General features: G+C 40.8%; 1 protein-coding gene across 1 annotated transcript in view; it reads left to right on the top strand.

Moving 5' to 3' along the window:
* Positions 1–17,945, top strand: part of PDE8B (phosphodiesterase 8B) — a 45,477-nt gene that overhangs the window by 21,175 nt on the left and 6,357 nt on the right. Inside the window, exons 8-17 of the mRNA XM_074856592.1 lie at positions 2,519–2,607; positions 3,257–3,317; positions 7,648–7,699; positions 10,667–10,744; positions 11,638–11,714; positions 12,966–13,130; positions 13,928–13,973; positions 14,406–14,541; positions 16,339–16,537; positions 17,521–17,738. Of these exons, the coding sequence (XP_074712693.1) occupies positions 2,519–2,607; positions 3,257–3,317; positions 7,648–7,699; positions 10,667–10,744; positions 11,638–11,714; positions 12,966–13,130; positions 13,928–13,973; positions 14,406–14,541; positions 16,339–16,537; positions 17,521–17,738 (1,121 nt within the window). The remainder of the gene's footprint in view (positions 1–2,518; positions 2,608–3,256; positions 3,318–7,647; positions 7,700–10,666; positions 10,745–11,637; positions 11,715–12,965; positions 13,131–13,927; positions 13,974–14,405; positions 14,542–16,338; positions 16,538–17,520; positions 17,739–17,945) is intronic.

Genomic DNA, 17,945 nt, shown 5'->3' with positions numbered 1-17,945 from the left:
TATTTTTAATGCTCTAGGTTTAAAAACAGAAGATATGGTTTTCATGAGTGCACATGTAAGACCAGAATTCTGCTCCTCAGATGTCTTAGGAGCACAATAGCCAATGCCTCAGACAAGAGACTACAGATTCCTTTATCTTTGCTTTTAGGATCTGACTGAACGCCTCTACCAATTTATTGGCTTAAAATCAATATAAGAACGTTTTCTGTGTTTCTGTTTTGCTTAGAGCCCATGGAGCCTTTATTAGTTGGAATACAACAATTTGTCCCCCAGTCAGTCTCACAGGTGGCTACATCATCCAACCAAAAGGTTTAAAACTGTTCTAACTGCAGAGCCCTCATTGACTACATGCTTTAAGCACCATGTGGCATAATCAGTTGTGACCAAAATATATCAGCACCCAGTGGGGTTTGTTTTTTTGACTAGTTAGAATATCTGCAGTGCACTGTGAACTCCTGTCATGGTGGTGATGGAACACAAAAGCGCCACATGTTCCTGGCCATACGTTCCCCTAATACATATAGCAGTCTCTTATCCCATCTCCCATGGGTTGCAGAAGTACCTCTCACCCTTCCCTCTCTCCTTTTGCTTCATGAACTTTGTGGAGCTCTTGAGCCTCTTCCAGCAATGATCTGAGCTTTGGTGATCACTGTCTGGAATTGTCTGCAGGTTCACCTTGGTTAATTAGCATTACTTGCAGGTCACTCTTGCTTTGCTCCTCCTTATTTATATAGGCTGCCCAGTTGCTAGCACTGCCTGCTCAAAGGCCCTGTGTGTCTTCTGCATCTGCCCATCTTTGTGATGGAGAAGGTATCTTCCACTCATTTTCCAACTTCATCCTATTCTGCTGCTGACTAGTTCCCTCCTTAAAATCCCTCTTCTTTGAGGTGGTAAGGAGAGAGAAGCCTTCTGCTTTATCTTCCTTTATTCTCCAGTCCATACCAGAGGATATTTTTTTATCTCTGCATCAGTGGACTGCTTAATGAGGGTGCATATATGGCTCTTGATTAGCCTGCAGTCCTCTTGATGCTTTCCTGTAGCAGTGGGAATGGAGGGAAGATTAGTGGCCAGTCAGAAAATGGGCATTTGCATGGCAGAGCAGGATAAAAGATGCCATGAAGAAATTGTTTCTTCATGGTTGGTGTCTTGGTGTCCAGAGTGCCTTGGATATCCATGGTCATGGGAAAACAGTCATGGAGTGAGAATAGGCTATTTGTTACCTGAGGTTAGTTGAAGGGCATCCTTAGGTGAAGGGCTTCTGAAATTTATCATACATATCACTTGATGACTGACAACTTCAAATCTGAATGGTGCTCAACACAGAGTTTGATTCTGCTGCTCCCAAGGGAGATATTCTTTGGATGTGTTGCAGCCACCACTGCTTATGGTGGTGTTGCGTTAAGAGTATGTGGCTGAGGGAGGCTCTCCTGTTGAGGTTCAGAAAGGACCCCCTTGCTTTCTAAACTCATCAGAGAGAAGCCTGGGTGTGGCTAGGTCCAGTCTTAGTCCCATACTTGGTCTAATGGATTATGCGTGTAGCCACTTATCAGAGTCAATGTTTGCCTGTTTCAGAGCCCTCTCAAGGACTTTCTCTGAGACAGTTTCACAAAGTTGAAAAAATATATGATTTATTAAGGTGACAGATACAACAGATTCAGAATTGCCATTGATAAATACACTTACTACAAGAATTGAGTTTGAGTTAATAGTTCAGTGCTTTTGTTAAGAATATTTTCCTGGGTAATATCAGATGTAGTCAGAGGCTCAAATCTTACCAGTCATCCGTGCCTGGGGAGGGGAGAGGTCCAGGCCCGTCGACCCATCCAATAGTTGGAGTTCTTGTCCTCAAAATGGAGGTTTCTAAATACCAGATTTATACTCTTGGCAAGGTGGGGCCAACTCATTTATTGTGTGCGGATTGGCTCTTAACAAGGTTTGTCGCATTGCTGACCAGAAGAAAGGAGTAAGAGGTGGTCAGTGCAGAGGCACAACTGTTCTGCTGGCTTTGCTGAAGCAACGTTGGGCATTGAGGCCTCTGCTTCACCCCAGATATCACTCAGTTGCTAATTACTGGGCTTTGGAGTGATAGACTGCAAACCCTCACACCAGTCCTGTCCTTGATCAGAGAACAAGTTGCTCAACTCCCGTCCTTGGTCAGGTTGGGTGCTTATCAGTACAAGACAAGCACACTGCATTCTTTCTGCATTCCTACACCAACAAGCCTGGTAATTCTCCACAGGTGGTACCTAGCAAGAATGTTTGTAACCCCTCAAAGAGGATGGTTCCTACAGTTCTTCTGTGTACTCTCTCACAAGAGAAACATTTACACTGTTCTTACATTAGCTAATGCCTGTTAAATGTGCTACTTTATATTAATAAATTTTGCACTATTTTTAAAAATGCAAACATTAAATAATATGTAATTTTTTACTATGTAAGGACTATGTAATAATAAGTGAATATTTGATTGAAAGCTATGTATTCTTAAATTCTGTCTCTGTTGTGTGTGTTTGCTTAGGAATGGCAAGGAGTTTACTATGCAAGAAGAAAATCAGGAGACAGTATCCAGCAGCATGTGAAGATTACACCTGTGACTGGTCAAGGAGGGTAACTAACTTGTCCAGAACATGTTTTCTGGTTTTTAGGTCCTTCTCTCTGTTTTCCCCATCTGTAAGTTTGATGTGAACCTCCATGTATTTAGTAGCAGGGTGATGATATAACTGCTGACTTCAAGCAATGTAGAAAGAATAAGCAACGTTGAGAGGTCATGTTCTTTGATGATGTTTGTCCATTTTGGTGTCATCATATGCTGGCTAAAAGAATTGTACAGTCATAATAACTAATAGTGTTACTAGCAAGCTGATGTTTAGGTTCATCCTACCATGCATTTCTTTATAAAATTATTCTACACTAACCAAACTGTTACCCAGTCAGCTGGAAGGATCAACAGCTGGGTGATCCTCTTATTTGTGTGTGTGCTTGTATGTGTGTGCACCTGCAGTGTAGTATGGGCACATTGCCAAATCCTGCTCCCAGATATGCAGGTGAACTCCTGCAGGAGCAAAAGGATCAGGTGTCCTGGGACAAAAACACAACTGTGACACCAAAGGAGCACTTGTCACCCAGTCATCTGTTTGGTGTTGGGTTTGGTATCTTGTTTTATGAGGGTGTTGAGACCTCTGCTTTAGAAAATTGCAACGTATCACTTCTCTCTTTACTATTTGATATGGTAACAAGTGATTATTCCTGTTGCTAGGAAAATAAGACACTTTGTGTCCATCAAAAGGCTGCATTGTACCAATGAAAACAACAAACAGGTATCATATTTCTTTCATGTCATCATTTTCATTGCTTTTAGTAAACTGATATTTTTTGGTTTAGAATTTGATATTTTTCCAAGAGGATGCAATCTGTATTGTCAACGAGATTCTCATTGATTGTTGGAGCAAGCAAGAAAACTTCAGCACTTGCATGGGCTATTGTAATTTTGCAGGACTGCTGAATAGACAAAGAAAGGCTTTAAATCTCTGGAGCATGCATATGACAGTTGAGTCCGTGGTACTGTGGAGCAACATAGACCATAGTCCAAAGGGAGTTCAGGGGCTTTTTTCTAGAGCTGCTCTTGCCAGTCTGATCTGGTGTACTTATGTCTAATAATGGCCTATGGTCAGCTGTCACAAGGTTTGCCAATGTGTCGTTCCCAAATAAAGTGAAGCCTTCATGCTGGACCTAACACATTGCATGCTCATCAGAACATGTTTTGTGGAGAGTTGTAATCCAAGTCATAACCCAGGTAATCCAGCAGTAGCAGCTGTCTCTGCAGTCCAGGCATATATCCATGCGTGCAGGTCCTGCAACAAAGCAGGTGGCATGGGGAGTTGTTTGTCGTATGCTCATGGTTCACTCCCTCTGAAAGTGTCTGAAACAAATGAACATATCACATGCTTTGTCTCAAAAATACTCTAGTACATGGCCTGTAGAGTAAAGAAGTTTGGACTTTTGTGAGCAAAGGAACGAAATCTATCTTTAGTCTGTGGTCTGCAGGGGTGAGATAGAAAGTGGGGATCATGGGAAGTAGCCGGCAACATTTTAGACTGAGCATGCTTGGGAAACATATGTTTCCATGTTCTTTAGGGGATGGGTCTTCGAATTTGGGGGTTTTGGGTATGTATTTGTTTTTTGTCATTTTAGAGCAGTGATGGTGACGTATAGGAATTCTGTTTTTTTCATTTTAGAGCAGTGATGGTGACGTATAGGAATATCTATATTATATCCATGAGACCTCTTAGAGTTACTTTTGTAGCAATACTAATGTGATGGTATCAATCCTGATCAACATTTGGACACAGCAGTCTTCCTGAAATCCATGCCTGAATAGTTGCAGCAGTAGAACTTTTCTCTGCCCTAAAAAAATACTAGGTTTCTCTTCAAGCCAATTCTTTATGGAAGGATAAAAGAAATCAAACAAACTATTTATTTACAGAGCAGTAAAAGCTGTCATGGTTCAGATTTTGATGCAAATGTCTAATGTTTCACTGCATCGATGTAATTATAAATGGCTTGATCTCCGCATTCAGACATTGTATGCACTTAGAAACAGACTTAGAAACATCCTTACATTATTATGCATTGTTAAAAATGTAGACATGTTCTTTGTTGTTACTGACAGCCTCCATAAGGGATAGCACAGTGTGATTAGAGATTGCTGTGTAGGAACCTTCATGGATTTCTGTGCCAGATTTTTCACATACAAAAATTAAGCGTGTTAGATTTATGCATGGAAAAAAAAGAATACATCTGAGAGCGTATTATCTATTCTCACAGTGAAGATTTATGAATGGGGATTGACTTTCATGTGACTGTTCCCGTGTGCTGAAGCCCAGGTAATGATTAATGCTGCCTTTGTCAATTTGAGACCTGGCAGGATAGAGTCCAGTGTTTGCACATTCATAAATTTACAACATAAGTGGTGTTTCTCCTCTTAAGAACTTAGCAGCCCAAGATTAACTGTGTAAGTGGCCTCATAACTTACCTTATGTGGCTCTTTCAGATCATGCCTGCAGAAGAGGTAAGAGAAGTATTCAGAACTAAAATGTGGGTTTTTTTATTTTTTTAGTAGAGCACTTAAAGGACTGTGCCAATGTTTTCTGCCAGTTGTGCAGTAGACAGAGATATATCCATGGCCTCTGAAAGAAGCTCCAGTTTGGGACCAGAATGAGCAGTTCAGATGTCTTATGTCACTGTACCATATCTGATAAGCTTCCTAGATCTTACTCTGTTTGGACAAAATTATTTCTCTGAGAGTTTCACCATGATTACAAGAAAGGTGTTTTAAGTTTTTAAAATCAGTTTTCTGGAGGAGGCGTTGTTCCTTACATTCCCTTGAACAAGATTTATATGGAGCATGAGCACAGGATTTCCCCTTTTTTTTTCTTATTAATTGCAGAAAGCCACTCCTGAATTTTGGTGGGTTTTTTTCCTTTCTCTTCTCTTCTCTTCTCTTCTCTTCTCTTCTCTTCTCTTCTCTTCTCTTCTCTTCTCTTCTCTTCTCTTCTCTTCTCTTCTCTTCTCTTCTCTTCTCTTCTCTTCTCTTCTCTTCTCTTCTCTTCTCTTCTCTTCTCTTCTCTTCTCTTCTCTTCTCTTCTCTTCTCTTCTCTTCTCTTCTCTTCTCTTCTCTTCTCTTCTCTTCTCTTCTCTTCCCTTCCCTTCCCTTCCCTTCCCTTCCCTTCCCTTCCCTTCCCTTTCCCTTTCCCTTTCCCTTTCCCTTTCCCTTTCCCTTTCCCTTTCCCTTTCCCTTTCCCTTTCCCTTTCCCTTTCCCTTTCCCTTTCCCTTTCCCTTTCCCTTTCCCTTTCCCTTTCCCTTTCCCTTTCCCTTTCCCTTTCCCTTTCCCTTTCCCTTTCCCTTTTCCCCGCTTCCCCTCCTCCCCCAATACCAAAATGGAAAAAAAGGTGGAAGGTGTACAAGGATGATGGAAAAGAGAATTTTCATTCCTTTCCTTTCTTTCCTGAATAATCCCTGTGTAATTGTTTAGCCCCTGCCGGGGTCTGAGACCACGCGGCTGCTGCCCCTCCCCCACAAAGGGAGTGAAATACAAAGCCCCGATCTGAGATAAGGAGAGGTTTAATACAGCAGTGCAATAGCAACACAACAACAATAACACTAAGAATAATAGTAATAACAATGAACAGGGCAAAATATCTACCAATATAGCAGTGAGAGAAAACCCGGCGGCGCGAACCCCACGCGATCACCGATTCTTCCCACGTTCTGGCGCCTGGACCTGAGGTCAGCATGGCACATGAATAACCCAGCTAGAGCTTCCTCCCTCACTGCTGGGGAAACTTAACCCTATCCTGGTTAAACCAGGACATCCCTGCAGCATGCACTATCACAAATCATATGGATGCTAAGAGTGCCAAAGTGCAACCTTGCTGTACTCTCCTTTTAATTCACACGTTGCAACCATGGATTTCATGCTTCCATGCAATCGAGCGTTTTGCTATAGGCAGGTGATGAATTTGGTAAGAGGAGCCAGTCACCATAGATTGGATGACAGTATTGGACTCCTAAATAGGATGTGTGATGAGTAATAATGTGTAAGTGCAATGTCAAGCACTGAAGTTTATTCATTTAAGTAGAGGGTATGTACACCTTCTCTAGTAAATACAGTAAAAAAATGTAATGCATTATTTTTAGTCTTTCAGTGTCTCTGTTAGCTATACCTAAATGTGTCGTGCTAATTTTAGAGAGGACTTGAGGAACTGAAAGTTCTGCTCAATTTTCTTATTAACAGCAAAATACTTTCTTGTAACTAGGTAACAAAGGAATGGGATGAAGTGATTAGCAGATATTAAACTGTCATGTATTAGACAGACTGTGCTTTTGTTTCTGAGCAGGATGGAAAAGCAGAGGAGCATTTAATTTGTGTATTGTAGACCAATCAATAGGTGTAAACTTTAAGATGATGGAAATATCCTGCTTAAATTCTAAGATTGAAATATGTATCAGTGGAGCTACCCAAGATGTTTTAGAAGCATGAAGTATTAAGATTTTGTGTTTAACTTTTTCATTCATGGCAATGATCAAAAATTACTTGGAAATAAAGAAAGTTCTGATGGATGACACCTACCTCTACCCTTCAGTTGCTGGAGAGTTGTTTTTCTAACTGGGTTTTTTGAAGTCCAGTTTATCAGTGACTCATGAAAGAATGCTTGCAAAATTAGCTTAGATGGTACTAAGAAAATGGTTTGAAAATTACTGTACAGAGGGTAAAAATGAACATTTTTAGGTTTGGGGTTTTTTTTTTACTTTTTGTGTTTTATTCCTGGAACCTTTCAGGTTCATATGCAATTTGCATTCAAAACACTATCTAAAAATGAATGTCAATCCTCTTGCAAATACAGGCATTAAACAGCAACTTTGTACATAAAAGCACTATAGTATCTGTGATTTCTTGCATTGCGTATCTGTTTACTTTCATGTTATTTCTCTACATCTAATTATACCTAAAGAGTCTTTGCCAAACACTTTTTTTTAAAATAACTGAACAGTAAATGTTGGATAAGGAAGTGTTGAATGTAGCCCTTTTAAAATCTTTTTGTATTCTTTTTCCTTACATATATATTTTACTCTTGATGCATCTTCAGCTTGACAAGAATCATTGTGATGAGAAGTACATGGAAGACAGTTCTCAGTCAGGTTAGAATACTATCATTTACCTTTATTTACTGCTGAGCTTGAGGTTGTGGTCAGGTGTTTTGCTGATATGAAATGTTATCTCTTCCCTCGGTTGAGTTAGTGGTCAGAGCAGATGGCCAATGACAGATGCCAGCTGCTCTGATGTTGCACCATGAATTGGATTTGTAACCATCATTAATAATTGAATCTCCTGTGCAGAGCTCTTGCTGAGCATTCGGAGTTAAGATGCATTGCTTTTCATTGTATTAAAACACTGTATCTGATCCCGAAGCTGGTATACCTTGGCACCGCTTTGTTTGAAATTAATGTGGAACTGTGCTAATTTGTGCCAGCAGATCTGCCCTAGTGTTTCCAAGTTTAGGACCTGTCAGAAGGCCATTGGTTTGGCCCCGGAACAGGACTAAGATAGTTGTCTGTAGTGTCCAGGCTAGACCTAGTCATGTCCAGTCAGCACTGAGTTGTTGCAGTGTGTCTGCACAACCCTTCCTTGCCCTATGTTTTGGGCAGGTTTGCTTACTTGCAGACTGCACATTCAGGCTCTCAGTAACTTCTGCAGATAGCTTTTGAGTAAAGGTGTGGAGTATAAAGGGCTAATCTCTTCTTCCAGTATTGTGTAACGTTTGGAATAACCATTTTCCTTGAGGCACTAAAGGCCGATTTAAACTTGTGATTCCAGTGATCTGATCCAGATGCAGCACTGCTGTCTTACTCTGAGGGAACAGGTTCTCATGCCCTGTTACCTTCTGGCAAATGAGGCCCTTCCTGTTATGAAACACTGGACAGCATTGCAGTGCAATGTCAGGCAGCTTCTGATTTTCACATGGGAGGAGGATATAATGTACCAAGAACATGGGAAGTGACTGCTTGATATCCCCTACTTTTTCAAGAAGTGTAAGAATATGTACAAGCATTGGAGAGTTTTCTGATGTCAGATGATAATGGGCAGGGAAGAGAAGAATTAATATATGCAATTTGCTGCTCTCATTCCCATTACTGCCATCAGAACTGATCCATCATGTGTTTGCTCCTGTGTCTACGTAATAAATGTAGTTTTTCTTTCTCACTGTTTCTTTCCTGCGAAGAGGGGAAGGTGAGAACGTCTGTGAATTAAGCTGAAGAATGCTTGTTGCTAGTTAACAATAGTTACTAGCTTACTAATGTGTTTTACAGATTATATGGGGCATTTAGGTTTGCTCATTATTATCACAAATTTCAGCAAAACTGGGAAATCACATCCCAGGAAGACGTGTTGATGACTGCGGTGCAGTGAAAGCAGGCAGTCTGAGAGTCACATGTATGTGATGTAGGTTATCCTTCCCTGCAGTCCATGGTTGTGCTCCAAGAATAAATTCCCATGGGCATATACCAGTATGTGATGAGTGTAGAAAAATATTCCGTGTGTATCTTGCTGTTTGTGATGGTGTGACTTGTAACACATATGGATGGGGAGACATTCCACTCCTCAGATGAAGGAAAATTTTTTGTTTAGTCATTTAAAAATTTTCAGCTGAAGTTGTAGCATGGCACAAAGTAGCTTTTATGCACCTGTGACTCTCTAGGTGGCACCAGCAAAGTTCCCAACTTGCTAGTTGGTATTTAACACAAGGAGAGTTATCTTGTCTGCTACTGCCACTCACAGCAATGTGTGTGTGTAAATGTTTGCTCCCACTCAAGCGCCTTATGTTAAACTCCTCCAAATGTTAATGCCGAAAAGGAGTTTGAAACAGGAGTCCTAACAAATAAATAAAAATAATTTAACATGCATTAGTTATTCCCCAATCTTTACTGTTGACGGAGGAAAAGGTTTTCAGTTTCTCCAGTCTGGACTACAACAAAATAAAGAGACTCAAGCTGTCTTGTAAATATGGGGTAAAGAAAAGAACTAGACAGAAACTTTATTTCAGTAATTTTTAAGATGGATATGTATTTAATCCTGAATAATTGTATACTAACATTTTTTTTTGCTAAAGACAGGCTGCATATATATTGTCTTGTAACGCTGTTATGCAAAGCCGTCCTTATGTTGGGAATATCAATTTTATGATATTTCTGATTTTCACATGGTGGTTATCTCCTTTTGAAAGCATGCTTGGGTCTCTGATCTTTGAGTGGCATTTCAGATACTCTGGGAATAGGTACTATAGAGACTCTTGCAAAGAGGTGTGTAGATGCGCAGTTGCTGTTTTTAAACATAAGGGAGAGTGCAGACTGTAATGTTTTGGAGGAAAATGAAATTTTACCAAACTTTTTTTTCTTTTTTTCTTTTTCTTTTTTTTTTTTTTAAGGCTCTTTCCAGGCATTTCATCCAGCTATTGCATTTGTTTGGATGTGATAATTTCTCTTGCTTTAGTAAATGACAGTTTCAAGAATGACAGCTTGGTGTATGGTTAATTTTCACAGCAACTGAATTGATTGTTTATAATCATTCTCAGTATGTTGGATGTTTCTTAAACACAGGGTACAATCAATTATTGTGATTAAAAGCAAAAGCTGTCTGAGTCTGAATTGTTCTTGGGCTGGAAGAGTGTAGACTGAGATAGGATTTTTCTCACAGCTAAATTTCTAGGCAGTTAAACTCAGACTTGTTCAGTGCTCAGGGAACAGCAAAAGGGAGTTGCAGGAGGGATTCAACCCACCAGCCTGAGACACCTCTCCTAAAGCAGGTGTCTTAGACAAAGAGAGCCTGTAAGACTGCTGCTTTTAGGCAGCTAAATTTAGGTGAAGCAACTCCCCTGTTCTATAAGGCATCTTGACTTCATTCCAAAACAGCTTTCCAGGTGACTTTAGACAAGTTGCTGTAAATTGATAGACACTGAGTCCCTTGTTCTGATGTGCAGAGATTACAATATTTCCCCCACTTATGTAGTATTGTTAAGATCATTTAATTAAATGCTCTGAATTTTAGATTAAGTCAACTCTGTAGAGGCCTTACTTGATGCATTTTTAGTTTTTGTTTTGTATTTACAGAACCCCATTCTTTAAAATGCAAGAACAGAAGGAAAGACTCAACTGATGTTAAGTCAATAACATCTCAAAGTAGTGATGGTAAGAACGTAAACTGTCAAGAATGTTATAAATAAAGAACAGACTTGCCCTAGGCAATAAAAATGCAGAATGAAAGACAGGTTCACAACAGATTAAACAGAGATTACTCCATCTTTTTAAAACTGCTGTAAAATTTCTTTATTCTGATTTGCGAAACAGTGCCCCAGCACCACCATACGATGCATGGCAGTGTGCAGTGCCTTCACAGAGAGAAGTGGCTGTGCCGTGGGATGGGGGCAGCCTGCTAAAAGATTGCATGGTGAAGTGTTAGTTCCAGCTCTGTTAGAAATCTGCAGCTTGTGCTCCCAAACCAGTATTTTGGTTTCATTAGTGTGGGTCATGAAGGGGTCTATTGCTGCTGGTTACTTGGGAGCAGTACTTCTGCTCCTGATCCCATTTGTGACTGCTTACTGGGGCTGGGACAGTGGTGGCAGAGATTTCTTCCTGACCTTGTAGGTAATGAGAGAAACACAGCTTATGGGGAGCAGGAACAGGTTTCATTAGAACAGTCGTATCACTGAGATGAGGGACATACACACACATACTCTCACAAGAGGACTGTGTCTGACAGATTCATTGTAAATAAAGGGAGAGTGGCAGGTACTGGGCATGAAGTATAATATTGCTCAAATTCAGCTGCATTTCAGTATAGCTGAAGTGATGGATGGACAGAGAAACTGAGCAGAAGTTGAGGGGTAGCATCAAAGAAGGTAGACAACAGTGCAAGAAATAAGAGAGTAAAGCAAGAACTTGCAGGAGGGGATATACAGGAAAAATGGGAGATGAGCTGGACTCTGTCGTGCTGTTCCCCAGTGACAGCCTTCTGTGCTCTTTAAATGCTGTCATCTGATTTACACTTTGTGGCATGTAAATGGTGCTCTCTTTAATGACAGCTCCCAGTTTACAGACCCGACGGTACTCTTCTATGGCAAGGATCCACTCAATGACAATAGAAGCTCCTATCACAAAGGTGAGTCCTGAGCACTGCCTTGTCCGCAGACTCAGAGTTTGGAGTTATTCTCATAGGGAAGTATGCAGTTTGTGGCAGAACAGCCAAGGGTTTCCTGCACCTTGTATTTACAGGATAATTTAAATGATCTGGGTTTTTTTCTTACCGCTTTCTGCATCACATCATCTCATCATCTCATTACAAATCCTAGTCAAGAGAAGGAATATTAAAAAGGGGAAAAGGGTGTCCTTGCTAGATGCACTATTTGTGGCAGGAAGGGCATCCTGCTCTGTTGGGCCATGCATGTGTAGGAGTACATGTGCTTCCAGTCTCACCTTTGCTTTTACCATTGATATTTATAAGATAGCATGCAGAGGAGGGAGAACCTGCAGCATGTTCTGTCCCCCCGGTTTCCTGCAGTCTATCCATGTTATACAAACTCTGTTGTCACAAACCAGCTGCACAGTCACTTTTCCCGCAAACCAGGGTGCCTGCCATCTCCCACCCTCAAACCATTGTTTCTTCTCTCCACATCTTCTCTTTCTGTCATCAGGCTCTTACTTCCCAGCATCACTATGCCTGTTAGAGCAGCTGACTCCGGTCCTTTTCCTTCTCTCCAAGTTTACCCACAGGGAGGCCTGTAGTGCCCCCTCTGCATCTTCTGGTTGCTGGAGAAGACAGCACTGGGGCTTTTTCCCTCTCAGTCCTGGCAGAGCCAGGAGCAATCCTTGGTGCTTCTCTGTCATTGCTGAGTTCCCAGTTAGCAGCTGAGACACAAGGTGGGATGCAAAGAAGAATCATCTTCTTCATCCTCAACCACAGCCAGCTGTTTCTACCCTCTGCCCTTTGTTTTCACATTGAGAAAACTAAGGCTTTATATCCAATATCAGAATATCTGAGTCACATCCAGGAGTTCGTTTGTCTGGTTTTTTTCCTCTAGGGACTGAATGATTGCTTCTGAGCAGCCCTGGCCATGCTGAAGGACTGGGACATGGCCAGCTGTTCGTCTACCCACCTGCAACTATTATAGATATTTCACACACTTCTGCTTTCACTTCCAAGGAGTTTGCCAGTTATAAATAGCAGATGGACACCAGGGAATCTGAGCACAAATTTACATTTTCAGGAGTGTACTTCAAGGGTTGTGGGGAAATTACATAGTATTTGCTGAATGGGAAGCAGCATAATCAAGCCAAGAATAAAGATTTTGTAATAGGAAAAGGCAAAAGTGCTATTCATTCTTCCTTGCCTGCCTCCTTAATCTGCTTTCAGGTTATTAACATAATTAATGCTGCCCAGGAAAACAGCCCCATCACAGTAGCAGAGGCCTTGGACAGAGTTCTGGAAATCCTGCGGACAACAGAACTTTACTCCCCTCAGCTAGGTACCAAAGACGAAGATCCTCATACAAGTGATCTTGTTGGAGGTCTGATGACTGTGAGTAAAATTATTAAAGATGAAATTACTAGTACCAGTGTCTTACATCACAGTTCAGTGCTCTGCTGTGCTAAAATTTCACAAGCAATGGAATCAGAACTCATAATTCATCAGCATTTCACTTAAGTATTTTGGCTTCTCTACCAACAGTAGACACCAAGATGTAGTAAGATATGGCCACATCTCAGTCCACTGGGTGTATTCATCCTCATATATAAATGAACATGGTTGCCACTAGAACCTGTGTCATCCAATCTGATTTGTCTCAAGGAGGTGCTTTTTAGAAACTCTAGAAATTTAGATGGGGTTAGAGGGATTGCTCTACAGCTGGTCCAGTGTAATAGCGACGTTACTTTAGTCAGATTCTGACTTGGTCCTGTAACAGCAGCAACATTGTTTGCCAGAGACAGACCGTCTAGATTTCATCATTGATTACCTCATTTTTTAATGTAAACTGAGCTAATCCTTGTCAAAATAATATAAAGAAAATGAAAAATAAATAATAGTTGTTAATTTGAATGATGAAATCCTGCAGGTGCCAATGAAAGTGTCAAGGAGGGCAATACATCATGTGGTTAATAATATCCATTCTGGAGATGCCATACTAGTGTTCCTTGGATCCTTTCATGTCTGTTTTGAAAGACCTTAAAACAAAGATGGTGCTTATAGTGCTACAATAGAAGCAGTTCTTTTAGTACCCAGGAATAGTACCTAAAGAGAAAGTGCATGTAGTGTTTTTGCAATTAATGATGAATGGTTACTCTGCCTAAAGCTTATGATAAACTTGCTTTTTTCAGGATGGCTTGAGAAGATTGTCAGGAAACGAGTATGTGTTTTCTAAGAGTAAGCCACCATTTTAAACTTCTCTTTGCACATGTGGCTTGTTTTGTAGATGCTAGTGACAGAGCTCTGAGCTAATTTGCGGTGGGATGTATGTCTGGGAATGGTTGTCTAAGTGACTGCAGAACAAATGCTAGACTGCCTCCATTTTGGAGTTAAAGCATGTTCAAATAATTAAATAATTAATTTCAAAATATAGAAAATCAGATTAGGAAAAACTAAATTATCACTCAAAGAAATGTTCACTGATCTTTTTGGTTTATGTCCAAATCATCTGTAATAATATAAACCATATATATTATCGGCTTTTACAGACTTTTTCATGTAAGGAAAAGTTGTTTTTCTTGAAAAAGAATTGTTTTCTAAATTGTATTCTGCACGTGGGGGAAAAAAATAATCCAGAAATGTTGCAATTCCTAAATTCCATTTCAACAGACATGAACCTGAACCACAGTCACCTTTCAGTGCCAAACACCACCAATGATGTTCCACCCTGTATTGCACAGCTCCTGGAAAATGAGGAAAGCTGGGACTTCAATATTTTTGAGTTGGAGGCTGTTACAAATAAAAGGTACTGGACTTCTTTCCCTGGGTGCCTGCAAAAGGGCTGTTGGGGAGCTGTAGCAGAAGGTGCTTTGCTCTGGGAAAACTGAAGCAAGACACAGTAAATGTGAGAGCTGTCTTTCTTTTCATGTGTGTGTGTTTGATACCACTTGTCCCATTTAACAAGCCAGGCATGCACCATGGTCAAGATGCATGCACAGGCCATGGAGAGTCCTATGCAGACTGCTGTCTTCCCTGACAGTGTCTGCAGTCCTCCAAGATTGTTTCCTGTTCAACCTTACCTTGCTTGACTCCCATACACTCTGTCCAGGTGATACTGGCACAGTCTGGTGTTGTTACATGATGGATGTCCCACAGAGGCCCCTTTTTCCTGCTGATGTGCAAATGGTCATGCTGGAAAAAGCAAGCCTCTCCCCTCCCTCACCTAAATCACCATATGATTTAGGAAGTTCTGAGGCAACTGTGGTTTTTGATTATAGGGCTAAAAAACTGGGATGGAGGATAAACCAGTGATAGGATCAAGAGCCCGAGATTTTTAAGCTTACAATGAAAGAAAATGCCAGTAGTTTTGAGGCCATGGAGACCACAAAAATAAACATGTCATCCACAGAGAAAAGTGATTTTTCACTCCAAGATGAAAAGAATTGAAGAGACTACCAGGTCCTTTGTACTCTGTTTGAAGAAAATAGCCATTTTCAAAATTTGCATTTGTCTGGTTTTCATTTGTAGATGTTGGCTTTTGGTGATGCCTTTCTCGGCTTAGGAGCCTTGTAGATCATCTTGCACAATTGAAAAATGTGACTGATAGATACGACTCTGTCACAGGCAACACAGAGTAAATGACAACCCAGAGTAGATTTGGATTTAAGAACCAACAAGATCAGAGATTTACTCTATTTACTGTTTCACACAGAGACCCCTTGGTGTCCTCCCCAGCATTACATTCACCAGACCTCAAACTTCAGCTAGGAGATCAGTGCTGGTGGGATTCAGGATGTGACACCTCTGTTTAGTCCAGCCCATACCATTTGAAGCAAGAAAGTGACAGCCTTCTGCTTGAGAGTTCAGAAGTTCAGTTTTAGACATTAACTCCCTAAACACACACCCACACACGCATGCACACATGCACACAGACACAGACACACACACTTATCCACCGCCTGTTAGCATGTGGAATTCAAGGCGGGGTGGGGGGGCTACTGACAGCAGACTCCTGCCTCAACTCTAGGAAGTGATCCAGTCCTCCTAAAGCTAGAAGAGTTGACATGAAATAACCTGATGCTAACAGCTGCTCTGAGAAGCATCAATATATTTGGCATATTGCCAACTTCAGACAGGAAGTAGAAATCTGGACCCTGTGAAGTCACAGGATTATTTGAAACAGTAAACATTTGACCTTTTTTTGTCTTGGGGCTTTTTAGTCTTTGGGATGTGCCCATGTCTTGTTCAAAATCTGCTTTTTCTTCTCAGGGAAAAAAATGTATTTTGATTGATTGACAGATACTAAAACCACGAAAGACCTGAGCTTTTAAGAATTTTTTCTGAAGTCACAAGAATTGGTGAAACTCTAGTGGAACTGCACCATTTCTACAAAACATACTAAAATAATGTCTGAAAGGATGGTAGATGTAATTATTTGTAACCTTGGCCAGGCTTTTGAGAAGTTATAATTTTTAAATATTTAATATCTCCCCCCTCCTTTTATTTTGAAGGTTTTGTTGGTTTCTTTGTCAAAACTATCACTCTTTAGAATCCCAGAAGTTCCTATTTTACAGTGGTGCTTTTCTCTTCTATTGTTTTTCAGGCCATTAGTGTATTTGGGCTTAAAAATTTTTGCCCGGTTTGGTGTCTCTGAGTTTTTAAACTGTTCAGAAGCAACATTGCGAGCGTGGCTGCAGGTGATTGAAGCCAACTACCACTCTTCCAACTCCTACCACAACTCCACGCATGCAGCAGATGTCCTGCATGCTACAGCCTTCTTTCTCGGGAAGGAGAGAGTTAAGGTATAACTATCACCTAGGTGTGCTTTGGGCTAGGATTTTGGTGTGTTTGCCATTTTATGTGTCATTTAAAAGTCAGATGTTTACTTAAATAATGGTACTGGCTTCATAAAGTCTCTCTGCCCTTGAAGTCTTCCTGTGATGTCCACAGGCCCCCATAGTTTCTCTAAAGTCTGTTTATATGACTAAGGAATTTACATTTCTAAGTAACAATAATAGTGGGGGAGAAACCTGGCTCTTTTCTGTCTCTTGGTAACTACCTGTTAGTAACAGCTCTTAATAAAGCTTGCAAAAGCTTTGGAGAAGGAGGTGCTGATCTCTTCTCCAAGATCCAGTGACAGGAAGTGTGGGAAGGGTTCAAAGCTGTGTCAGGGGAGGTTTAGACTGGACATTAGGACACATTTCTTTACCAAGAGGGTGGTCAAACACTGGAACCAGCTTCCTAGAGAGGTGGTCAATGCCCCAAGCCTGTCCGTGTTTAAGAGGCATTTGGACAATGCCCTTAATGATATGCTTTAACTTTTGATCAGCCTTGAGTTGGTCAGGCAGTTGGACTAGATGATCATTGTAGGTCCCTTCCAACTGAAATATCCTGCCCTATCCTATTCTAAAACAAACAAGCTGTGTAAGCTGTGTAGGAGCAGAGTCAGTATCAAGTCATTCAGACAAGCACACAGAGTGGAAGGACGCCACTAGAGGATCCATCCACCATTAGAGGATTTGATGCAAAGATATTGCTTGGGTGACAGCACAGTAAAAAGCTTCATTAAGGAAAGAGGATTTGAGACAGCTGGGAGGGGGAGTTTTGGAGTAGGTAACCTGCAGGTGCAGTGAGTGGAAAATGATTGCAAGGAGGTAGGATCCCTGCACTCAAGTGTACACTTGTGTATTTGTGGGTAGCTGTGTATTTGTGGGTACCTGGAAATGATCAGAAATTATTTACTGTAATTTCTGTGCAACATTGTAATTTCTGTCTCTGCCTGTAGGGAAGTCTTGACCATTTAGATGAGGTGGCTGCATTAATAGCTGCCACCATTCATGATGTAGACCACCCTGGACGGACCAACTCTTTCTTGTGCAATGCAGGCAGTGAATTAGCTGTCCTTTACAATGATACAGCTGTATTAGAGAGTCATCACACAGCACTGGCATTTCAACTTACAACTAAAGACAGCAAATGCAACATTTTCAAGAATATTGATAGGTGAGTCTGCTAGAGAAGGGGAATGTGCATATGTGGATTGCTTGTTTGGCAATTTTAGTTTGAGGCAGATTGAGAGCCTACCTTCTAAACCAGAAAATATTGTTTAAATAGAGACATTAATATTTAATCCATTTCAGAATCCTATTTAGACATGATTTTTTAAAAGGTTTTAATTTTCCCACCCTGTCCTCCAATTTGTAGTTTTTT

The sequence above is a fragment of the Strix uralensis genome, chromosome Z (genome assembly GCF_047716275.1).
Source record: "Strix uralensis isolate ZFMK-TIS-50842 chromosome Z, bStrUra1, whole genome shotgun sequence".
In the NCBI taxonomy this organism is placed as follows: Eukaryota; Metazoa; Chordata; class Aves; order Strigiformes; family Strigidae; genus Strix; species Strix uralensis.
Note: the sequence above shows the minus strand (reverse complement) of the source record. Positions and strands in the feature narration are given on the sequence as shown.